Source organism: Lissotriton vulgaris, chromosome 11, assembly GCF_964263255.1.
Source record: "Lissotriton vulgaris chromosome 11, aLisVul1.2, whole genome shotgun sequence".
Lineage (NCBI taxonomy): Eukaryota > Metazoa > Chordata > Amphibia > Caudata > Salamandridae > Lissotriton > Lissotriton vulgaris.
The window spans coordinates 769,249,117-769,275,235 of record NC_141699.1 but is presented as its reverse complement, the minus strand read 5'-3'; the positions used below and the strand labels follow the sequence as shown (position 1 = coordinate 769,275,235).

The window sequence follows — 26,119 nt, the reverse complement described above, 5'->3', positions numbered from 1 at the left end:
GATGGGTGTGTGTGTGTGTGTAAGTGTGTGGTCTGCACCCCAGCAAAGAGCCAGGAGTTCTTTGGATTTACTCTGAAGCTAAGAAAAAATCCAAACTGCGGATACCTCGCTGGGATAAGGACGAGTGTGTGTGTCTGTGCATCAGGAAGGAGCCATGGGCAGTTTGGTTTTGTTCTGAGGCTAAGACAAAATCCAAACAGTGCCCGGGCTCCTCCACTGGAGCACAGTTGTGTCCGCGCCACTGCGGGGAGCGTGGCATGGTTTGGATTTATTCTCAGTTGAACAAAAAAAATCCAAATAGTATCCATGATCCTCGCTGGCACGCACACCTTTGTGTGTATGTGCCCAAGTAAGGAGAAAGGCACTGTATGTACTTTTCCTCAGGCTAAGAAAAAAATGTAAACACCCTCCATACTGCTCAGTGGTACACAGATGCGTGTGCGTGTCTCCTCGCTGGGGCACAGACGTGTGTGTTTGTGCACCAGTGAACCCAATTAAATGTGAGGTGGCTACTAAAACATTATGTTTTGCATTTATTCTGCCATGGCTGGGCAATTGCAGTATCGAGGCATAAGCGGGTCCTGACTCCTGGAGGAGACAGTGCGGGCCTGAGAGGGAGAGGCTTAACAAAAGTTTGATATCACAGACTGACACTGCCAGAGTTAGTAACCAAGGGCACCGCACCAGGCGCCCAAGTGCGTATGTTGGGTTGGACTGCTGCCTCTCTCCGGCCAGCCTGACATGCGCACTAAAGGCTGGCTCGGAGTCTCTTCATCTGCACATACTGGAGTCGTAGCCCCGGAGCATAGCCGCAGCCCCCGGGCTCGGTAATGAGCGTTGGGGTTGGCTGGCCCAGCTAAGCCAGGCTCTGCAGTAACAGCAGGAGCAGCATCCGGATTGGCTTGGAGACGGTACAGTTGCCAGGGGCAGTGTGTGCACATGAGCAGCACATGCATGGGAGAAGGCTGTCTCTCTCTCTCTCTCTCTCCCTCCTTTTCGTGCGTCACTACGTCCATTTGTAGATGTTGAAAATACAATTCACCTCGCTGTTTTCCACTGCCGTCTTCGCATTCACCACCACCATGTGACAGTAAAATACTAATATCAACTGGACAGCACTTCTCTTATTCATCTTGTGAGGATGAAGGCGAAGTCAGCGCAAGAACAAAGTCGGCGTAGAGTGCAATGAAATGCTTTGCGGACTGCACATAAATTTTCCCAGCAAGCGTTTTTACCCACTGAGCTATCTGAACAGCTCTCTTTTATAAGAGGCACTCCACAAACAAAGTGTTTTAATGATTTACATTTCAAAATAATCAGATTGAGATCTAAGAAAACTGATGCCACGGATGACGTAGCAAATTGAATGCTGGGAAAATGGCATAATTTGGGCAGAAGTAAAAGAGCCAGTTAGAGATGGCCTGTATGTTAAGGGGAGGGGTACACAAATTTAAGGACATCTTGGCACAGACAGCGCAAGGGTCGCCAAGAGGATCCCATGATGGGAGGTGTCAGAAAACAGCTGGAGTGACAGTTTAACGAGCATTATCATACGAAATCTCTTTATTGATGTCATAGCTACACTTTCACAATTGCTTTATTAACCTTCCAGATTCCTTCTGTTTGCATTGCCAGTCAGCCAAAACCACTTTATTTGATTAATTAAAATCATAAAAGTACAAATACAAAACACAAGACAATACAATACATATGTTTGCATTGCCAAAAGTTCGAAATGCTCAGAGCGACCTGGGAGCATCTTGGTTTTTTTTGCTCATTCCAGATTTTTTGAAACATTGAATGAGAACAGTTGATGCTTCTTGTGCCAGATACACTATAAGAAAATAAAAACTATTAGTGCTACATGTATTTTGTCCTTTCATGGAACTGTATCTAATTAAGTGCTTGAGCACACTTCGTTTTACTGACTATGATGTAAAAATGCCGATCCCTACAGCAGAATGGAAGCTGGAAAACCGATATACTCCCTGCTACATTTGTCACACCGAAATAGTCACTGTAACTTTGTTTGTTTAATTTCCTGCTCCTGCAAACTCACTAACTTACTTGTGTGGAAGGAAGCAGCTCTTTTCATGCAAATCAGTGCGTACGCCTGTCTCTCTACCTCCACTTTTTTACATGTTTGGGTGTTGATGCAAACCAGATTCCAATGCAACCCTTGGTAGTTTTCGACAGCTTTGGCTGCACACTGCGCTCTAGAGATGATGTAAATAAAGCTCCCCACATTGAACTGGTAGCAGACCAGGCGCATCCCAAGCATGGACATGATTGCTTGGGCTGTTCACCTGTTCCGAGTCCCCCAGCAGGGTTTGAAGTCCTGTCTTCGGGAAGGCGGAGTAGCGCCTTTATTTTCTACACTCAGTGGTGAGCTGAGATGGTCCCTGCCACAGAGTGAGTGCATCAGAGGATGCAGTGACCAGGTCACTAGGACACGTCATCCTTAGGAGAGGGATGTGAACAGACTGCAGGCTCCTTGTTGCCCTCTTGAGTGCGGTGGAATCTCTGGGAGGTGTCAGAAAAGAGTGACAGGGTAACAGTCATTATCATACGAAATCTTGTTATTGATGTTATAACTACACTTTCACAATTGCTTTATTAACCTTCTTGCTTCCTCAAATTTGCTTGAAAATGCACCACTTGCCCTCAGGGGGAGACCCACCCCGACCTCATGTATGATGGTCAGGCTATGCTCGCCAATGGGCACTCAGAACGTTTGCGCCCCACCACTTTCAAACGTCACCATCTGCTACTGGTTAGTGGAAACATAAGTAGAGTGAGATAGTGATACAGTGATAGACAATATTGATAAGAATTTGAGTTTAGGTTTCTTAGGGCACTTAACAAGCCTATATACTTGAAACAACAGTTCAGCTCCTATGGGAATTTACCCTGCTCCAGGCTCTGCTATGGTTCCTTTCCCTGAATTTGCTCTCAAGCTTGCAGCAGATACACATATGTGATTCCTCTGCATGGTCGTCACTACTCACCCCAGGAGACCACCTTTCGGCAACAAAGTTCTCCTTGAAAGGTTATGGCCACTCTCATACGAATCCACGTGGCAGTGGAAGTCACAGTCATTACTGCATTCCTGTCACTTCAGTAGAAAGTGCTCCAGCTCTGCCCAGCTAGCTGTTCATTTATGTACTGGCCTTTACCAGGTCTATGGTCATTGCATAATTCCCCCTTACAATTTTGTCCTGTCCTCCTACATCGCAGGGTGGACAGATACCTGAGGCTGTAGAAAGATGAGGAAGTAAACCACGCGTGGAAAAATGAAAAAGGGAAAAAAACATGAAACGAAGAAAGACTTTGCAAGTTCTAAATTGAAAACATGATATTCTGTTTATATAATGCCCCCACTACTACCTCAACCCATTTCACATACCATTACTCACAAACATTGTGTTTGTGGACCTTAGAGGGGCAGGTCCTTTCTGATCCTGCGCTTTCCGCTCCTGGCAGGCATCAGGGTTGGTCATTTCAAGGATGGCTGCAGAGCCCTGTAGCTGTTGCCCATGACTTGCCCCAGTGTTTCTCAGTTGCCCAATGCACAAATCCTCTTGCTCTATTCGAGCACCACAGAGGATGCCTTCGGGTCAAGATCTTCCATCCACGCACACTCCTTAGGGCAGGGGTCTCCAAACCGGTCCTGGAGGTCCGGATCCATGCCAGATTTTTAAAATTACTACATGTATCTCAATGGGGATATCCAAAAAATCTGGCATGGATCCGGCTCTCCGGGACCGGTTTGGGGACCCCTGCCTTAGGGTATCCTGTTAACTTAACGTGCACAAACACAGCTCCACTCCTAATGGAACTTGGATCGGCTACATTGTTTCAAGAAGCACGTTCAGCAGAAACGGGCGGTTTAAAGCGAGTGCTGATGTGCAATAAGGGTGTTCAGAGTAATAAAGTGTACCAGTAACTGAGAAATGTACTGCTGACGTGGTATCTTGGCACTGAAATATGGCACTCACGTGAGTAACTCCTAAGTAACACTGGTTTCGAAATTTGTGACCCGCAGGGTACAAACAGATACGTGCCATGGATGCAATAATGCACTGATCTTTCAGGCCCTTCACCACGGACACTAGAATGCTACCCATAAAAACAGCAAAAGAAAAAGTTTAAGAGATGAAAGTAGAGGTCTAGTAGCATGAATTTGTTAGACCTAATTGTCTTAGCATGCTCACTGCACTACAGGAGATCCTTTGTAAAGTATGGATTTGATATGGGCTTGTTCATTACCTGGCATGCGTTTTTGGCTTAGGCATAAAGCTGTAAAAAATAAGAATATAGTGGCAGGCTTCATAAGGACACACAGAGCTCAGCAAAAACAACTTGCTGTCGTCTGGCCACATAGTGGGCAAAGTCCACACATAGTGGGCAAGGCAACTTGTAGGAGCTGAATATGCAATGTATTGAATAAAGAAACCTATGTTTTATAAGTTATGGGAATGTTGTAAATATCAGCAGTCACCACCATTTATGACCCAAGATCCCTGCTACCTGGTAGGGTAACATTCAACGCTGGTGTACTAATGATATCATGTTGTGAAAGTTTTCTAATGGTTCATAATAGTTTTCATTCATTGTATATGTGCTGCATGATCATAATTGAAAATAATGTTATGATTAATTACATTCAGCCACACTAAGTGAAATGCTGCTGTTGAATCTAGTAATATATACAGTCCCTGCAACATCGTTCCCATCACCTAATGTAATGATAACTTCTCAAACAGTGGCTTTGTGTCTACTGAGGAGGATGATAAGGCCAATTCTCACATTTCTAGAGTGGTACAGTATATAAACCCCATCAAGTGTTAAGTCATTTAAGGAGTTCTTTTTTCAATTCCATGAGGCAGCGTGAAAAATCAGAGGGTTGCCTGACCAGTGGCTGGGGACGCGCCTTCTGTGAACTGTAGTCACCGCACGAGGCCAACTACATTCCCCACAGATTCCTGAGAGAGGAGGCGGGGGGGGGGGACTCTTGAAGAGGCCTGCTTACTTACTGTGTTAGGGGAGGTGCCCGGGCTAGGCCAAGACACCCCTCTTGGTTGAAGAACCTCAGATAAATTAGTACCTGCAAGAGCTTGGTAAGACCCTTTTTGCCTTTTTGATACCAACTGATTGGGCTGGGAAAGCGCCACTGGAGGCTTTCTTGGAGTCTGCGACCCCTGAATTGGGAGAGGCGAGGTTTATCTTATGGTGCAGGGAGACACCATTAAAGAAGGATACATTACATAAGAACCTCAGAGTACATGACTTACATATAAGATACTGTATTAGCGTTACTAGGCCCAACATTTCTTTCTCATTTGGTTTTCTCTAACTCTTTTTCCCCCGCCAATGATTTATACCACTCTCTTGGTCCTTCGATGGATCTTGTTTAGTACAGAGAGGGGTTGGATGTAAAGGGTCCTAACAGTCATCCAATGTGGACCAGGAATTGGATAACTGAACTACAAGCTAGACATCAGACTCATATAGACAACTCTCAAAATAATGCAATAAAGATAAAAGATAATCACTGCAAGCCCAAATCTCCTGAAGAAACATAGGCAAGCCAATATCAAAGACAAAGAGTTCAGTTAAAGCTATCCAGAATAATAGCATTAGTATTTGATGCTCTTAGGTCTCTCTAATATGATCTTCTTTAGTCATTAATAATCCCAAATTAAGAATGTACATTCACTTGGATAGAAATAAATAATGATAACTGAATGGATGTGGAAATGTAAGCATAGTTTATCAATTTTTATGGTAAGACAAATGCATCAGTAAATTGCATCAGGTTATAAGACAATTTGGTTAACTTCTAATAAGACTTTTGAAATAAAATACCAAAGCTCAAGAGGTTCAGGAAGGGACATGAAATATGCCAGTTCAAGCAGTCTCCTAAGGAAGGGACCACTCAGCGCACACAGAGTATGAGTCAGTCATAAAGGGAGCCAGGTTTATTCCGCATTGGGCTAGTTAGGACTGCCAAGGAAAGTTCCACCAAAAATTCCGTAAGTAACAGTTTGTCTGTCACCATCAAGAGTGCTAACTAGCCAGCAAGCCTCTCGTTCACAGCCAACAGCCTTCTGAGCCAGCCGTAAGTTATTTCTGACAATATTATATTCTTAAAGTTCCGGGGGTGTCACCTTCTGGAATTACCTCACCTGGTCAGACCACTCATTCCATTGGTCAGTTCTTATAAGATGGGTGTCAGGCAACATAAAGCAGACACAAATTGTAGAGAAATAGATGGTACAATTACGCAGTCCTCAAGCAATCCACCATATGAACGTTCAAAAGTGCTGAGAAGGGGTCCACAATTGATTTAAATTTTTTTTTTTATCATCCTCATTTCGCGATTGTATAGATAAGGAGGTTTTGGTAGTCTGATGATCTTTAACTTATTCTTTGCCTTCACTGCCCCGTTATTTTCGAGTGTTTTTTGGGGGAGTATCCCTTTTGGTGTTATGATTCTTCAGTTTTCTCCACTCACCCTTTATCGTGTTCAATAATTCCATTCTTTTGTGGGGGAGCTAGCCAATTTGGCTACTCGGCAGTGATCATTTCTGCCTAGAATTATTGTCATCGCCTTAATCATTGGATTTTATTTGTCCCTGGTCCAAATAGGAGTTAGTGATTTATCTGAAAGTGTTCTTCCCAAATTTCCCAAAAGTTTATTCTTTTTGAGTGTTTCCCTTTCCTATCAAGTTTATTTATTTTTATTATATAGTTTAGCCAATTAGCGAAGGGGTCCACAATTGATTATGTAACAAGTTCAGAAAGATTAATAGATACTCTTAGTAACATGCAGGTTACTTTCACAGAATTTAGTGACCATACTTTTTTTATATGTGACATGAAATGGGAGATGAACTCCAATAAGAGGGCAGAGCAAGTCCAAAAACCAGTTCTAGCAAGGAAAAATTGACATATTTCAAAATGGGACATAGTTGATAAGCCAGCTACATTATCAACAGTAATTACAGATAAGTATCCCGAGGTTATGACCTGTCTTAATGACACTGCTAGTTTGGTGATGGCAGCTATAGCCTTTGAAGAAATCCTACAAGGGATTAACAAGCATTTAACACGATTATGTAGAAGTAGAGAGCTCCTACAAGAGCAATGGTTTGATGCTAAGTGCACCAAAACCTCTTCCAAACTCCATAAAGTTCTGCGTGAGGTGCCAAGGGATGTTTTGTTAATTCAGAGTGTACAGACTACCTATAAGAAGGCAAGGCAGATTAGATTACAAAGTCTGAAAACAGATGCATGGAAGATCTAAGGTAGGCCATAGAGAGAAGAGATAGCTCTTATGGAAGGTGGTGAATGCCCCATTCTTAGGAGATGAGGGGGATCCCTCACTGGATGTCCATTTAGAGGAGGATGGGCGGGTCAAGCATTTCCAAAATATGTATTTCAATTGTGAAGGAGCCTGTGATTGTTAACTATAATAGACAGGAGCAGACCAATACTTTTTAAAAGCTTTGAAATAGGGGAAATAGTGCAAGCCTTGGAACAGACATGCTTATTGAAGCCCCCTCGACCAGATGGGGTCCCTGCCAATATTTTTATTGAGACTTAAGACCTGTGGGGCACTGTACTGACAAATGTAGTATTCAATGTGGTAGCCAAATTAGGCCCTCCCAGATCAATGAAACATTCTATAAAGAAAGGACTGTTTCCACTAACTCAAGCGATTCAGTAAACACCAATCTACCTCTATTTACCATGCTCTAAGTGGCATCTCGACCAGCACGACCTCATTCTAATCGTTACAACCATTCCATGTGCACTGAGAACAATTATAATACTCATGATTCCTTAGCCTCACACATAGAAAATTCCCTTCACTTAGTGGTACTGCCAACAATGTCTCACGCACAGCATCTTCAAACCACAGCAGACAGTTTTACTCAGTATATGCCATACTGAGACCCCCAGTAGGTGTATATCCCGGGATCTTAGGCCACTTCGGACACAATGACAATATCAACTTTACTACACAAAGCGCATCACTTAAACATAAACCTAAGTACTTCGCATAACCTCACACAGCCATATTACCGCAACTTAAGCTTTAAGCAATCACAACGTGCAACCCTATTAATACACACACCACTTTCTCATTGCCTTCGTCATACTCCCCCAACACTGGTCCTTGGCCACCTTCAACTGAACATAGAGCATTGGATTTGGTCTAATTAAATCAAGATTTCAATTGGGGTCTCAGTAAAAATCCCCCTTTATATCCTAACTTCATCGGACAGGAAACCATTCGACATGCTAACAGATTTGTAGTAGTGTTAGTAGGCCCATCATTTCTTTCTCTGTTAGTTTTCTCTTACTCCTTTTAACTGCCAATGATTTATACCACTGTCGAGGCCCTCCGGAGGATCTTGTTTAGTGCTGAGATGCGTTGGATATAAAGGGACGCAACAGTCATCCAATGAGGACCAGGAATTGGATAACTGAACTATAAGCTGGAAATCTGACTCATACAGATTACTCTCAAAACAATACTATAAAGATAAAACATAATCACTGCAAATCTTCAGAAGAAAAGTAGCCAAGCCAATATCATACAAACTAGGAGCTCAGTTAAAGCAATACAAAATAATAGCATTAGGATTTGATGCTCTGAGATCTCTCTAATATGTTCTCCTTTAGTCATTAGAAACCCAATTTAAGAATACACATTCACTTGGACAAAAATAAATCATGATAACTGAGTCAAAGTGGAAATTTAGTGTAGTTTATCAACTCTTAAGGTAAGACAAATGCATCATTAAAGTGCATCAGGTTATAAGACAATTTGGTTAGATTCTAATAAGACATTTAAAATAAGATATCAAAGCTCAAGAAGTTCAGGAAGGGACATGAAATATGCCAGTTCAAGCAGACTCCCAAATAGGAAGAGACTACACAGTGCACACAGCATATGTATCAGTTCGTAAAGGTAGCCAAGTGAGTCCACATCGGGCAAGTTAGGACTGCCAAGGAAAGTTCCGCAAAGAAGTCCATAAGTAAGGAATTAGCCAAAAGCCACCATCAAGAGCGCTAACTAGCCACCCAGCCTCTCATCCGCCACCAACAGCCCTCTGAGTCAGCCCATCTGTTATTTTCAATAATATAATATTCCTAAAGTGCCTGGGGTTTCACCTCCTGAAATGACCTCATATGGTCAGACCACTCAGTCCCTTGGTCAGTTCGTACAGGATGGGAATCAGGCAACATAAAGAAGACACAACTTTTAGAGAAATAGGTGGTACAATGAATGATGCAGTCCACAAGAAATCCACCATGTTAAACGTTAGAAGAATGCTCCTTTATCAAGAACATTAGGAAAGTTCAAGAGGACAGTTTCTCAGGAAAATGTTCAGAATTGTATCAGAAAATGTAGCAAAGTATCTTTTACAGTACATGAGATCACAGGAAAGAAAACGCTCTTTCCCGTTATTAGTTATACTGCGGAATTCTCTCACGAGTAGTGGATTCAGCAAGTCAAGAAACTTCACATATGCAGTTAGGCCTACATTAAATTGGGCTAATATAACGTGAAATAAATTAAATTATTAAGCATACATCTATAAGAAATATGAAGATGTTGTGATTCTAGTATAACTTTGATGCACTTGAAACCATTTAGTATGGTTACAAACAATTTATACTAAAAAAACAAAGGAGGGGGTGAAGAGGTAAAGGAAATAGAAGGTGGACTCGTCCTCCTCAATAAGCCATAAAGAAACCAAAAGGAATCCACCTTGGATAAAGCAAAATGAAGATATCCTTCCAAAATATCTTATGACTATTTGGGAATTATGTGTCCCTACTGACGTATAGGGGAGCACAATGATTTGTTAAAATAAGCCTCACCCACGAAAACGACCCTTAGTGGCATGCTTTATCATCAGGTTCTTCCCGCCCTGCTGCATGATGGGGTGTGCTACAACCAACGAAGACGCAGGAGCACTTAGTAGTGAATATACTATGCGTAATGCAGGAGTGAGAGTGGAGGGGCAAAATGTGTAGATAGTGGAGTATGTTAAAAAATACCTGGCTATGTGAATAAATATATGTTAATGTTCCTTCTAGCTGGTATCATTAAAAGTGGGGAGTGGAGATACAGTGCTACAATGAGCTACCACTTCCTTAGTTGACATGTTTCGAAGCGATCCCCATGGCTGCTCATCAGGACCCTAGAAAATCCCTACAGCACTCTTATGAAAAAACAATGTGGTCTGCTACTGAATCTAGCAAGAAAAATGCATATAAAAAATGAAATGCACTTAATACTATAACCTGATAGGTATGGTTCCTTAAATAAGTACTTTTAATACCTTAATATAGCCCCATGAGCTTTTTCACGGGAGGGGAGGAGCGCCTGTAGTCACACATTCGTCAAGGTCGCTCACTAGCTAGGGTAGGCGCAGCACCCCTGCCTACTACGCCTTGGGTGCCAGGGTAGGCGTTGCAGAGCAGTGATGGACGGATTGTGGGATGCTGGGGGAGGCCCAGTGTCCCTGGGCAGGGAGAGGCTGGGGTGGGGAGCAGTGATGGGGGAGGCTGGGTGAGGATGTGGGGGAGGTTGGGTGAGGATGTGGGGCAAGCTGGGGATGGGCCAGGGGAGGGCGAGGCTGTGGTGGGGAGCAGTGACGGGGGAGGCTGGATGAGGTTGTGGGGTGACTGGGGATGTTTAGGGGAGGGCCGCTGTCCCTGGGGAGGAAGAGGCTGCAGGAGAAGGGAGTGGGAGGGAGTGCCGGAGGAGGCTGGCAGAGGATGTGGGAGGAGTGCGCATTCCTCGCCTAGACCGGAGAAGAGACAGGGTCCAGCCGAGGCAGACAGACTCACACGTAGCAGACTGGCACACACACACACCATACCTTGCACTCACGATGACTCGTGCTTACACACACACTGACACTCACATACAATTGCTAGGCGCGAGCCCTAAAAAGCAGCCCTTTTTGTTTACGTTAAGGTATGTTACACATCAGCTTGCGCTGCTCTGCAAAAAATCGAAAAAAACACACTGAAAACGCCAATAGGTCTCTCATAGGTGAAACCTACTGGCCATACCAATGCTTGTTGTGTTTGTTAAGGTCTGTCTTCTTAAAAGTTGGTGTCACGTTTATTATTTTCTGAAAGGTCTGCTAATTAATATATCCTACTATTTTCATGCTACTTGGCATTATTTTGTCACACACTACGACAATGAAAATATAGATAGCAATTCAAGATAATGCGAGGCAACACAGCAGCTCCCAGAAGCTTTCTCTTCCTTGTCTGCGACTTGTACTTGAGCCTGCGGCTTCACAGCCTACGGAGTACTGAGAGGCGCGGGACAAAGATGCTGGGGACGCCCATTCTCGGTTACTCCCCGCACGCCTCCGCTGTGAAGTACTTACGTCAGTGACTGCCCCCATGTTGACGGTGTCCGGCGAGCAGCAGGGGTACCCGGTACCCACAATGCAGTGGGACACGAGGGCAGGGAAGCCTTTGAGTCCCGCACCCCGCGATGCTCCTCCTCTTAGAGCCCTGGCACCTCCACTCTTGCTTCCAAGCAGCTCTCCGCGAGCACTATGAACCTGTGTGTGTGGAAGACTTCTAGAGTGCTCATGCAACTTCAGCTCAGTTGCTTGGCGACTCTTGAAGTGGCTGGTACACTCCTATGGATTATAGGAATTGTTTATCATTATTTGTTTGGGTGGTCACTCTAACCAGGATTAACTTCATCCAGCTACCCACAGCAACTTATTTACTTTTTAAATAACGAACCTGAAGCGCTTGCCTTTTACCGTCCCATTTAGCTGTATGGTTTTATAATGTTAACTTGTAGCTGATAGTCAAAAACATTATTGGATCGCTGGCCCTTCTCTGTTCACTGACTGAATGAAACGCCTGCCTATAGTCCAGACGACTATCTGTAGAGGAATGCTACTCAACTACTATTTAATGCCGGCGTGTATAATGAAATGCCACGGGTTTAACATTTAATTTATGTTTCTGATGGTGAGTTCTGCGAAGGAATACAGTCATTTTTGTAGTTCATCTAGACACTACCACTCTACATAGTTCAGCGTGAGGCTACGGAACACCAAGCTTCCGCTATTTCACTCGTGCCTAATATCGGATTGTGATTGTGAATTGAAACCTTTCCCGATGTGACGCAGCCTCATCTTATGATGCAACCTTTCTTATTGTGACGCTTATCAAACAAATAGGATTCTAGTGCAGACTGCAGAGAGCAACTACGAGAGAAGCAGTAAGTATAGAAAGAGGGCCACAGATTGGCTTGGACACTTGGCCGAATACGCAGATAATAGGAGGCCTTCTTGTAAGGAGTAGTGTAATACAACTCAAAATGCAAGTAATCAAATAGCTATCTTAGTACATATCTCAGTGTATTTTTTTTTAGGAATTTCGACTCTTGTTGTCAGGGCGCAGCATTTTTTTTAGGAACTGAATGTAGTTTTTAACACCCTCATTCTACTAAAGTTAATAGTTTGTTTTAAATATTACAAAAGTTGTGCTCTGCGTTGTCTGCCCCTGTATAGTTCCAAATTACGAGATTTTATATACTCCTTATGGATAAATAACGACTGGCCAGAAACTCCTGAAAATACGTTCACATGGTACGCTGCAGCGTAAAAAAAATCTGCAAAAAAAAAAAAAGTAAAGCGATCGTGAAGCACAGTGCGCCACAGCGAGCCATATGATTTCAATTATCGCGCCCGTGTCTGGGCACGATAATTGAAACCATCTGGCAGGAATGCACGTAATAGACACCAATAGGCCATGGGCGCAGCAATGCGCCCGCCTTTGGCCTATTGTGTGCTATCTTAAAAACAAACACGCATGCACAGGCCAATAGCAGGCCACAAAAGTAAAAAAAACATTCACATGTACAATTCCAGGGTCCGTTTCGGAACCCCGGACAAAAGGACTCTCACTGCGCGAGCAATGCTTTGCACTTCATCGCTAGGTGCAAGCCCTAAAAAGGACTCAATACTGGGGAGAAAAGCCGCAGAACTTAAGGGAGTTACGGTCTGGATGTGATCTTCTCCCTTGTCACACAAAGGTGTCAGAATGTGAAACCCACTTTCTGATTCTAATATACAATTCCTCAAGCACTCACTCTTGGGGTTGATTAGTTATGTTTAGTTCTTCACCTGATGGCAACATTTCAACCCTTTTCTGCAATGTACATGACAGGTTAATCAACATGCACTACATGAACATGCATTTTTAGATGTTTAGCTTAACCATCCCCGATTATCACAGCTCAACAAAATTATGTGGCAATTTCTCATGAGCCCAATGAATGTGCAATTTCTTTGTCTTTATCCATATCAAATCCACCATCACCAAATCTGAAATAGGTTTCAATTTGACTTGCGCTATCAAATCCTTTTCTCCTGGCAAAAGACTCACTGTCTGAATCATTGAAACACACCTTGGATAGATTATTTGGGTACGGCAAACTGCAGATACCAAAGCATACAACTATGCTTCATTACTCTAAAAGAATTGCATAGGTGTCTCCAAAACAAAACATCTTAGATACTGCAGATACCAAAGCGTACAACTATGCTGCATTACTTCAAGAGAACTACATAGGTGTCTCTATAAAGAAATATCTTAGATACTGGTTAAAGGTTGCATGTTTCATTTCGGTCTGATCATTTGGCTGAGGAAGAAATCCATGTACCAAAACATTGTATTTTCAATAAATGACTCCCCATACTCCAGATCTCTGATATAAATTCAGTTTGGAGGTCAGCAAAGGTAACATCGATAGCTCTCCTTTAGAAGCACATGTGCCTATGTCAACAACGAAGGTAATCAACACAAAGCAATAAAACGCTGAATTTTTAAAAATAAATCAACTACCATCACAACCGTGGTACACTGTGTTACAATAGTCAATTATCTGAAATGAGATCCTAGGAAACTGCACGGCACTCCTTTATCGAGATAGATGGTGACATCATTGATGTGAAGGAAGAAAGCTCTTCTTGAAATCTCATAGGCTTGGCATCGATAAAAATCTGTCAAGAGTGGGACCCCCTCGAGGTTATGGATAACACAAAATGGTAAATATGACAAATTAATAGAAAAACAGTTCATGCTGCTAGTGATAACAATACTTTGGTATTTCTATCTTCTTTGTCACAAGTTATCACATTTATCATGTATACGCTTTACCATGATGAACACTAAGGGGGTTATTTAGAACTTGTGATTGAACCATCATAAATTTGAAGTTCACCCGCTCCCCTATCTTGTGGTTCCCTCAACTCATTTAGAGATGAGGGAAATCCAGGATTTCCATCAGCGGAGCCTTTGCTGATTTCACCAGTGACAACCTTTAATCTGGAAGCCTGTTAGCCACAGGGCCACCAACTCCTAGTGATTGTCTCCCAGCCCAAACAAGGGCAGCAAGACTGACACTAGATTTCCTCAGGAGCGCTGGGTGGGCTCTGATTCTCTGTTATGCAACATAATGCCTGGATAACTGGCTTCTATTAGATGTAGGCAGCTGCTATCTCCAACTTGTGCCCTGTTCATCAATATTAAATTCCCAATAAATTAATATCCATGTACCGCTCATCTTATCAACAGCCAGGAGGAGAAACTGATATTGAAACTGAGGCAATGAAGACACAGGTGAATGAGGAAAGAGATATAAAAAGGGAATGTGTAATAATGTTTGGACCTCACTAGAACCCGATCAACTGAGCAAGCCAGTTAAGGAAGCAGTACACCGCTGGTGACTAGAGACCAGGATTGAGAAGAGGATCAGTGTCGCCAGTACAGACAAGACATTGCTGGTGTAGAGGGTTGTCTAAAGCAAATGATGTGCTAGTAGACTTGTTAACACCAGCTCAGGGAGAAGGTGCTGGGGAAAAGTTATGAGCAGCACCAGTAACCACTGAATGGAGACCGCTGAGTGCTAGGAGGAGGAGGAGGACCAACGATCAGCACAGCATCACTGCGGAGTCCATGAAGGATCAACTGTGAAGCAATCAAGTTCACGAGGGGCGTCAGATATCCATAAAAGTGCTGGGAGTGCACAGCGATCAAGGCTGTTAAACACTTCATGAAAATCACAGGGCTAGTGTGCTGAAGAGAAGCAAAATCAGCAGAAGAAAAGCAAAAGCGTCACAGAGATGCTATAACTCATCAAATTAGACTTTCAAACATAAATGCAACATTGTATGCAACTGGTATGGTAATTAAATTTGCTGGGTACCTCCAACTGTCTCCATGATCTTCTTTAAAGGTCCTTGAGTATAAAGCAGTCCAACAAGAATGCCTGACAGGTGCCCAATAAAAGAGGTCCTAGGAGGAACAGAGAACTGTATGAGATAGCTTGTATAATTGCTGATTATATACATTTCTAATGAAGCTTCCCTAAGTCTTTACCATTTTCTTATCAACATGCATGGACAGAGAGCTCGGCTGCTGTTAAGTGATTATCTGAAAGGTGTTTTATTCATTGCCCCTTATATATGCACCTGACCCAAAGTCCTATGAGACTACTAGAGTGTGGTTTGCAGTGGTTTAACAAAAAGAATAATACTTATACTACGTCCACTAATAATAGCAACAACATTAATAACACACAAATAACTATTATTATGTGTAATCAAGCTATTTTCTGCTTACACTATGCTTGAATTGAGCATGTTCTAGTTCTTGGAAAAACTTTCAGCTCTAGTTTTTTGAAAATGTCAGACAAAATACCTAAGTAACAAGATGGGTGGAAAGTAAGCTTCTCAGATAAAATACCCCAAAATAATTTGGCATATAACAAAGCTCTTTTAAGGCTTCTTGATATAGGTTTAGGCCGACTTTGATTTTAATGGACCAGTGCTGGTAAATGCAGCCGTAAAATGTAACACTTTAATAAATTCCTCATCCAAAATTATTTAGAAATGCTCCTTTTTATGTATCTTACCTGTGTTATTGATTCTTATATTCTTAGTACTACATCCACTCTCCACCAGTGCTACTAGTGCATACTAAACATGACCTGGTGCATGCATAGACACATCCTTGGCAAGGCCTTGCCTCACATTAGGCCAGAAGTTTTCTTTAGATCGGTTTTCTTTAGATCACTTTACACATCAACTAACCCATTGACATGGTCAGACCATTCCATAATCGAATTTGACCTTGTAGGCCCCCCCGAACACGTAGCTAAGAGAATCCCAGTAACTCGCACCTACAGACAGTGGCACAAATTAACACCCACTCTTTTTCGTGAAGCATCGATCCCTCCCGGTCAGTCGGCCTTGGACACGGTTGATAAATGCCTGATGGTCTTCCAGGACATAATCAAATCCACCATAGACGCTCTGATCTCCTTGAAAAATTCTTCTGTGGCCCCTAACCGCATCCAGACCCCTTGGTATTCGTCTGATCTTCGATCAGAAAAAAGCCAATGTAAAAAGCTCGAACACCAATGGCGCCGAACTAAAGATCCCCTTGACATGGGAAAGTATAAATCGGCCTTAGATTTATACCACAAAGACTTAAAAACAGCTCAGAAAAACCACATAGCTACCCAACTTGAGCAAACGGATAGCACATCTAAAACTCTCTTTCAAATCCTCAATACCCTCATAAATCCCAAAGCCTGCAGCCCAAGTGAAGAGCCAACCCAATTACTATGCGACAACATAGCCGACCACCTTTCACAAAAAAATTGATGACATTTACAACAAGATAACTACCTCCAATTATAACACCAGTAACAACCTAATTGCTGATTCCGCCCCTGCCCCACCCAGACTCCTCACTGTAAAATAATTCCCTCTGCTCACCCTCCATGATACAGAATCCTTATTAAAATCGGCAAAATCGGGCTCTCCCAAAGTCCTAAATCCAGCTAAAACTGCCAAAAAAACCTGTAGCAGAACTGGCCGCACCTCTTTGCTACATTCTTAATAGCTCAATTAAAGAAGGTAAACTTCCCAAAGAATGGAAAGCTGCCCAGATCATGTCCATCAGAAAAAACTCCAAAATGCCTCCCAATAAAATAACTAACTACTGACCTATTTCATTCCTTCCCCTACACAGTAAATTGTTGGAAAAACATATTAACACACATCTATCTGCATTTATTGAATCCTCCAACTGTCTTGATCATTCACAGTCAGGATTCCGTCCCAGGTACAGCACTGAATTGGCCCTGGTTAATGTAATAGATGACATCCGAATGCAGGCGGACGCCGGCCGAGCAGTAAGTCTCATACAGCTTGACATGTCCGCAGCATTCAACACCATTTCACACCAGATTCTGCTGGAAAGAATGCATTCTATAGGCCTTCAGGATACAGCATTAGACTGGATGAGGGACTTCCTTAAAGGCAGAACCCAAATGGTGAACCTCGGACCCTTCAAATCCAAGACCACCTCAGTAACCAAAGGGGTACCACAGGGCTTCTGTCTCAGCCCCTCCCTATTCCAACGCGCAGAACTGATGACCCTGCGCGTTCTCTTCGGTGGCGAATAGATCTAACCAAGGCTCTCCCCACTGCTGAAAGAGGCCTTGCACCAAGTCCGAGTTCAGACGCCATTCGTGATCCATCGAGCACCGTCGGCTGAGTTCGTCCGCCCTGGCGTTCAGAGAACCTGCCAGGTGTTGAACCATCAGAGTCACGCCCTGATGTTCCAGCCATTGCCAGAGGCGCAGAGCCTCCTGGCAGAGGGTCCACGACCCCACCCCGCCCTGTTTGGTTGCAGTACCACATGACGGTGGTGTTGTCTGTGAACACTTGCATTACACTCCCTCGGACAGACGGGAGGAATGCCTTCAGTGCTAGAGGAATCGCCCGCAGCTCCAACAGGTTGATATGGAGCCGGGACTCCGCCGGACACCAGAGGCCTCTGATCTCCGCCTCTCCCAAGTGGCCTCCCCAGCCCTGGAGGGACGCGTCCGTCACAACTACGTGCTTCGGTTGGGGAAAGGAGAGGGATCTGCCGTTAACCCATTCGCGGTCCGTGAGCCACCACTGCAGCTGTCTCGCAGAGCCCTCCGAGATCAGGACATGGTCGGACAGGTTGCCCTGATGCTGGGCCCACTGAAACTTCAGGTCCCACTGCAGAGCCCGCATCCGCCACCGTGCGTGATGCACCAGAAGGATGCAGGAGGCCATCAGCCCCAGAAGCCGCAGCGTCAACCTAACCGAAACTCGGGATAAAGGCCGGAAGATCGGAATCAGAGCCTGTATATCCCGAACCCGCTGTTCGGGCGGGTAAACCCGAAACTGTGCCGAGTCGAGAACCGCTCCGATGAAAAGGAGCTTTTGAGAGGGGCACAGGTGTGACTTCGGCACATTGATGGAAAATCCCAGCTGGTGCAGGAGATCCGCCGTAGTCTGGAGGTGGCTTACGACTGTCTGGGGCGAGCCTGCCTTCAACAAACAGTCGTCTAAGTAGGGAAAGACTGACACCCCTAACCTGCGCAGATGAGCTGCGACCACCGCCATCACCTTCGTGAACACCCGTGGGGCGCTGGTAAGGCCGAAGGGGAGCACAGTAAACTGAAAATGCTCGTGGCCTACCGTGAACCGCAGGTAACGCCGGTGGGCCGGCAGGACGGGGATGTGGAAATACGCGCCCTGCAAGTCCAACGCTACCATCCAGTCTCCTGGGTCTAGGGCAGCTAAGACCTGAGCCAGAGTCAGCACTTTGAACTTAATCCGGCCAAACCGGTTCTGGGGCACACCAGCCCCAGTCCCAGCGCGGCCTGGATCAAAGGGAAAGGGGTGTATCCACCCCCTTCCTGGGTCCCACCCATAGGAGGGGACCTAGCAGGTAATCCAGCCCTCTAGATTGGTATAAGAATGGGAGCTGTGCCCACGCACTCAGATTATCCTGATGAAACATTTGAAACGAAACTCAGGACCCTTCGACATCCTACTCGACGTAGAAGACTGAAGAATCTCCCTTGTGGTCAAGGAGTGACCACCCTGTGCAAACAGGCACCATCCAGCGCCTCGACGTCGGCTTTGTTGCAGTTCCCGCCGGAACTCGAGCGACAGAGATCGACGAGATCAAGCTTGCCTGCCTTCTAACAGCCCGATCCACAGTCCCTCCAGAGCTGAGACCCGTGGAGGCGACCGGAAGCGTGGGGCACGCCATCTTGAAAAGACCACGAGATGCTGACCGTGCAGCCCACGAGTGACCCTCGAAGCTGTACACCGGGGTTTGAGAAGCCCCAGCCCTGAGCCACTTTTGCACCGAAGCTCACGCCTCTACACTCGACGAGTGCTGCGTGGGGCCCTTCTGCTTCCTTTGGCTCAACGCGTTGGCCCGGTCACTTGCCAGCTGGCTTGTGGCCCCTGTGCCGACGAAACTTGAAATACAACTTGTGATTCTGGTTGCTCCAGACTTGCACCCGCTCCTCTGAAAAGGAGCACCCGCTCTGACCCTCCTGGTCCGAGTGAGAAGCAATCTTCCAGTCCTGCGTGGATTGCTCTTGCCAAGTGTTTGCTCCGATCTTGAAGCCGACAGCGCCGACGGTGGGAGCCTTCGTGGGACAGCTCGTGATCCGCTCCTGGACGTCACAGATGTCCCAGAGCCCACGTGGCAGCGGAGAGAAGCTCCTTGACAACCACCTGATTGCGCCCGACATTGCCTCGTTCCGTCCTGGTTCCACCCTGGTCACTGCTGAGTGACCCAGACTCTGTCCCATCTGCTTTCAGGTACTTTACGACTCCGATCCACCCTTGGATCACACCGGACACTTCTCCTTCACATCGCCTGCAGCATCTTCACCTTCAAGCACCAACAACCTGCGTGACGAAACCCGACGCCACTTCGACCCTATGCACCCGCTTCCTGTGGGTGAGGTAACTCAGCAACGCCGGTGTTCCCACACTGGTACACACCTCTAGGGTCTGTGTCTAAAGTTTTGTCCTTCTAGGTTCAGCGGAAGTATCCTTAAACTCTATTTGTGTAACTTTTACGCACCATTGACTTTGCATTTGTGCATGCGTGTGCTTTAAGCCTGCACCCGAATCCCGCGGGCTTTTCCCGACTTCATTTATTTATTTATTTATTTTTGACATTTAATAGAGCGCGAACAAATGCCCGCAGGCGTCTCGGCGCTGTACTATTGTGAACTCTCCTATGCTCGGCTTCTTGCTCTTAGAGGTTAAACAACCAGGTTTTCAGCTGCTTTCTGAATGACAGGAGATTTGGGCTAGATCTAATGGATTGGGGGAGCGTATTCCATAATTTCGGGGCAGCAACCAGAAAACGTCTGTCTCCCCAGGTGACCAGTTTAGTACGAGGTACCACCAGATCATTCAGTTCGGCTGAACGGAGAGGCCGGGGAGGATTGTATAGAATGAGGTGGTCTCTCAGGAATTGAGGGGCTTGTTGGTGCAATGATTTATATACTATGCACAAGGTCTTGAATTTAATGCTGTTCCTGATAGGGAGCCAATGATAGCTTCTCAAGGTATCAGCTATAGGTTTAAATCTAGGGATTCCCGAGAGAAGTCTAGCCGCTGCGTTCTGTACTGTCTGCATTTTCTTGATGACCCTGATTTGAGCATTGGCTAGCAAGCCGTTGCAGTAATCTAATGCAGACAGGACTAGAGCGCTAACTAGTGTCTTGCCTACACTTTTTGGGAGAAATGAGAGGATCTTTTTTACCAGCCGTAGTTTGTAAAACGCCGTAGAGGCCGTCTGGTTAGCATGAGCCATGAAATTCAAGTTGTCGTCAAAAATGACGCCTAGGTTTCTCACCTTCGGGGTTGGTTTAGGCAAAGCTCCAAAGGATGATGGCCACCATACAGAGGACCAATTAGGACTAAGATGACCAAATGTTACCACCTCGGTTTTTTCGGAGTTCAGTTTTAAACTGTTTGCTGACATCCATTGTCCGATGGCCAGCATACCTGCTTTAAAACTCTCCGCTACAGTTTCCCCATCATTTCTGACGGTTAGAATCAACTGGGTGTAGTCCGCATATGAGGTAAGGTTCATCCCGTGCACTTTGATGGTTTTAGCGAGGTCCGACACATAGATGTTAAATAGTGTCGGACTTAGGGATGAACCTTGAGGTACACCACAGTAAAGGCCTTCTTGTCATCCCTCGCATCAAGCAAACCAGATTGGGAGGCAAATCGTTCTCTTACCCAGCCCCCCAACTCTGGAACCAACTACCCCTGGACATCCGCCTCTGCACTAACTACCTAAGCTTTAGGAAAAATCTCAAAACCTTACTTTTCTAAACACTAAGTGTCTCACCTTTATACGTCCTCAGCGCGGAGATACCCCATCTGGGGTGATTCAGGCGCTTTACAAATGATATAAATAAATAAATAAATATATGACTATACAATATACTTATACAGACCACAGCGAGGGCATAGGAATACTGGTATTTAGAGGAAGAGGATTATTAATACAAATGTGAGTTATTGTATCTTCTCCTGATACTCAACCACTTTTACTCCACAGAACTAGGAAGCTTACTGTACTCATAACAACCGGTGGTGGTTACCAGCTTTAGCAAAAGGAGAAAATACTCAGCAAAAGATGTTTTAGCATGATTTGCCTAAACCAAGCATTCGATATGGTGCCACAAGGCTGCTTTTATGATCAACTCACACAGGGTGTAAAGCCAAAGATGTCATGGTCCCGCTAGCTTGAATATCACATTAGGAAGAAGGCGCTTCAATTGAATAGCATTCTAAGCTGCATGACACAAAAAATGAGCTATGGGCATATTGTAAACTTCTGTTTGTGGGAACAGCAAATGTATATGGCAGAAAGGCTGGATGATTATCTGAAGGCTTTGTGTGGTCTATGTAAACCAAAGGAGGCATGATGACATCAAGATTATAAATGGCCAGGTGATTCGGTCGCCAACTTGATGTTGGCAATCTAGAATTAAGAAAAATCTTGCCGGGAGGTGCATTTTCCTCACTCGAGCTCGCCAACTTGACGTTGGTGATCGCGAGCGAGGAAAAAAAGCCTCCTTCGCAAAGCGGAGTTTTCGGAACTCCGCCCAGGGTTACTCTGTACAGACTGAGGTAAGGATAAGGAGGGGGAGGAAGGGCGGAGAACTAGGCTATAAAACGGGCAGAGTGGGCCAATAACAACTGTGGCTTAAAATTTATTGAGGCCAACAGTGGATCTAAGCAAAAATTGTATTTATCCATTGAGGATCTGTTGCAGCCGAAAGGAACAGTCTATAGACATTAACACTTTTTTCCTTCCATGCATGCTACCATAATTCTTCGAGTCATTTTGGGTACATCTGTTCTCATAGATTGAAGGCAGAAATTGTCTTGATGTTCACTGAAGTGAAAAGTGAAGTCTCCTGCATCAGTTATCAGGAAAAGTGTTTCACCCCAAGGCATAAAAAGTGAGAAAATCCAATATCATTTCAATACTCACAAAAAGAGGGATTTGAAGAAAAAAATTAGATCAACAAAATGAGGAGAATGTGAACCCGCAGAAGATTTCCTATTGTAACTGGCAGAAACACTTGTAAGATGCTTCAAGGCAGCTCCATTGCTAACCTATGGGAGAGATAGGTCTTGCTGTATTGAAAAACTAAATTAGCAGTATTTCACCACCAGGACATGTAAACACAACAGTACATGTCCTAACTTTTTAATTCACTGCACCCTTCCCATGGGGCTACTTTGGGCCTACCCTGGAGGTGCCTTTTACATAATAAAAGGAAAGATTTGGGACTGGCAATGGGATGCACTTTCCAGGTCGAAACGGCAGTTTAAATCTGCACACACAGACCCTGCAATCGCAGGTCTGAGACGTGTTTGCAGAGCTACTCATGTGGGTGGCACAATCAGTGCTGCAGTCCAAATAGCAGCATTTGATTTACAAGCCCTGGGCACACACAGTGCAGTGTACTAGGGACTTACTCGCAAATCACATATGCCAATAATGCAGAAACAAATTATCATGACCTTTTAGACACAGAGCACCTGCATGTTAGCACTAGACAGCAGTGGTAAAGTGCCCAGAGTCCTAACACCAGCAAAAACGAAATGCAGCACCCAGTCAAAAACAGGAGGTCAGATGCAAAAAGGATAGGGAAACCACGACAAAAGATGCCAAGCCTAACAGCAGCTAATTACATTCTACACAACAAACACCATAGCAATTAGGCACTCAAGACATCCCAATAAAAGATAGTTGGAAGACCAATCAGGCAAGGTATGTAGATAGACGAACTTTAGTCCAAAGTGCCACTGCAACACAGCAAAAGCTGAACTGGGAAGCAGCAGTTTGAACAGGTTAAGCAAGCTGACCCCAATAGTCAAAGGTTATCTCCTCCGATTCATGATTTCAAACAGACAAATATTTATTTATCCATTTATAAAGCGCATGGTTACACCACTGGTGTGTCTCCGCGTTAGAAGCAGACTCTCAGTTAGGCAGTATAGATAAACCTACTCAGATCTAGAGGCATGTGACAGTAGTTGCAGTGGATCTGCTCAGGTTTGATAGTGGGAAAAAGCCATGTCTTTACATTTTTGCGCAAGGTGGTTTCATAGGGTTCAGCTCTTATGTCCGCATGCAATAAATTCCAGTGCTTAGCTGCCAGGTATCTGAAAGAGCATGCACCCATCCTTGCTTTCTGTATCCTCTGTACAGTTACCAATGCCCTGCCTTTGGATCTAAGGTTCCGGCTTGGTGCATAGGCTGTTATCAGTGATTGGAGATATCGTGGACCTTTTTTGACAGGATTTGGTGGCAGTAGCACATTACTTTAAACAGTATTCTCTTCTCCACGGATAGCCAATGCAGGCTTGCCAGAGCTTTCGTTGTGGATGTTCTTTTTGGGAGGTTCATCACTAGGTGGGCTGCCATATTTTGTATTGATTGTAGTTTTTTCAGCCCTTTTTTGGATGTACCCAGATGTAGGATATTGCCATAGTTCATCTGGGAGGTGACTAAGGCATGTACTATTGTTTTCGTTGCATTGACAGGTAATAGATCAAAGATTTTCCTCAGGACTTTAAGGGTCCCAAAGCACTTCCCTGTCACTTTCCGGATTTGACTGTCAAATGTCAATTTGGAGTTGAACCACACTCCAAGGTTTTTACTGTAGCATTTGGGGTTGGTAGTTATCCTAGCGTCTCAGGCCACCAAGCAGATCTCCAAATGGATGGGGCCTTTCCCACGATCATCACCTCTGTTTTTTTCTCCATTGAGCTTCAAGCAATGGTTGGACATCCATGCTGCTCCTCCATCAAACAATGGGAAAATTGATGGGCTGTCCGTTCCGGATTTTGAGACAGTGTGACGATTAGCTGCGTATCGTCATCATGTGATACAATGGTCATGTTATGACCTTCCACTAGCTTGCAAGCGGTCCCACATATAAATTGAATAACGTGGGGCTCAAGATTGAGCCGGTGGGACTCCCTGTGACAGGGGAATACTCTTGGAAGTATGCAAGTGTTGTGCTTCTTGGAAACACCGCGAAGAGAGGAAGGATGTCATCCAGCGCAGCGCCAAGCCCCTCACACCGCAAGTCTCTAATCTTTGGAGGAGGAGGCCATGGGAGACGGTGTCAAAAACCGCACTTAGATCCAACAGATCAGTGCAACCGTCTGTCCTTCATCCGTGTATTGTCTCAGTGTTTCGGTGGCCAAGAGCAGCACTGATTCATTTGAATTTGAGGCTCTGACACCGGATTGCGAGGGGTGAAATAGGTCATTTTTTTATATGATTAGTTAACTGTTTATTCATTACTTTCTCTGCAATTTTTGCAAAGAAGGGTAGTAAAGAGATGAGGCATAGATTTTCTAACACACAGTGATCTATTGTTGGCTTTTTTTTTAATGGGAGTACTATTGTTTGCTTCCATTCATAGGGAAATTCTCCCAATTGGAAGGAGCGTGCAATTAACTCAGAGATTAATGGCATAGTGATGTTGACTCCCTGCATTAGGATCTCTGGGCGGGCTGGGTTTAGTGAGGATCCGGATTTAATTCCACTAGCTAGGTTCTTCAGCTCTTCTAGCTCAGGCACCTTGAATTCATCCACCTTTCATACCTCTCTCTCCAGACTCAAGCTAGCCTCTTCACCATACACCCAATCAAGAGTAAGGTCAGGCCTTCTGCATACCCAGGCACAGAAACGACGGAGCTATACCTCATAAACTGATATTAACACATTTCACTCTCCCTATATTAAAGACATTCTTGAAGAAGGCAGAGAAGCAAGAGCGCAGGGTACAGCAGTAGTATTATTATTGAAAAATATATTGACCAAAATCGAAACCATCAAAACGAAATGGAAAGTGCATTACGTTCACAGTTATCAGACTTTGAGGCTAAAATGGATAACTCTGGATTCTAAATGCGGAAACTAGAACAACATGTCTGATTTGGAAGAACATCAAGTAAAATATGCAGATCTAATATCAGGTTTTTGAATATTCCAGAACAAAAAGAAAGCGATCGAATACCAATTTTCACTATATGCAGTCCTTACCTTACACTTAGCTTCATAGTTTATTTTTGTATGCCTTTAGTAGTTCTCTATTGTGGAACATTTTACCAGCAACTATATAAAGAGCTATGTCACCCATGCGTCTACTTTGCATTATGCAAACCCATGCAAATAAAATGTTATAATTAAATTGGCGAACATTAATATAAATGCAAATAAAAAATGGTACATTATACATTAATTGCATATTAAACATATTGGACACAAATAAAAATAAAAATTAAAATGCATGTTCTTATTTTCACTATTTTAAAAGAGTATGTCCCCAATAAATACACAAGGAAATAAGAACTAAAACTTAGTTCTGGATGTATGTGATTTAATTAGTCAAATATAATGTTTGGAGTGCATTGCACATCCTTTCCTTTTCTGTAAAAGACTATTTCAACGAGAAAAATGCATTTGTCCGCATTTTCATTTTAAAAGAAAAACAGCAGACATATTGAAGGTAAGTTTATCTAACAAGTGTTTTAAATGTTATAATTATATGCCAAACTGCATTAACAAGTAATGCAAACGTACTAATACAGCCACATCATAAAATAAACACACATCGAACATTAAACACATAATG

At 44.2% G+C, this 26,119-nt stretch overlaps 1 protein-coding gene across 4 annotated transcripts in view; it reads right to left on the bottom strand.

The window, feature by feature from the left end:
- The window catches only part of RHBDD1 (rhomboid domain containing 1), a 420,273-nt gene that overhangs the window by 223,269 nt on the left and 170,885 nt on the right, over nucleotides 1–26,119 (bottom strand). For all 4 annotated transcript variants that reach the window (XR_015300952.1, XM_086943885.1, XM_086943884.1 and 1 more), the window contains exon 4: nucleotides 15,281–15,369. Coding sequence is in view for 3 of the 4 variants with exons in the window: in XM_086943885.1 (XP_086800011.1) it covers nucleotides 15,281–15,369 (89 nt within the window). In the remaining variant the exon portion in view is untranslated. The remainder of the gene's footprint in view (nucleotides 1–15,280; nucleotides 15,370–26,119) is intronic.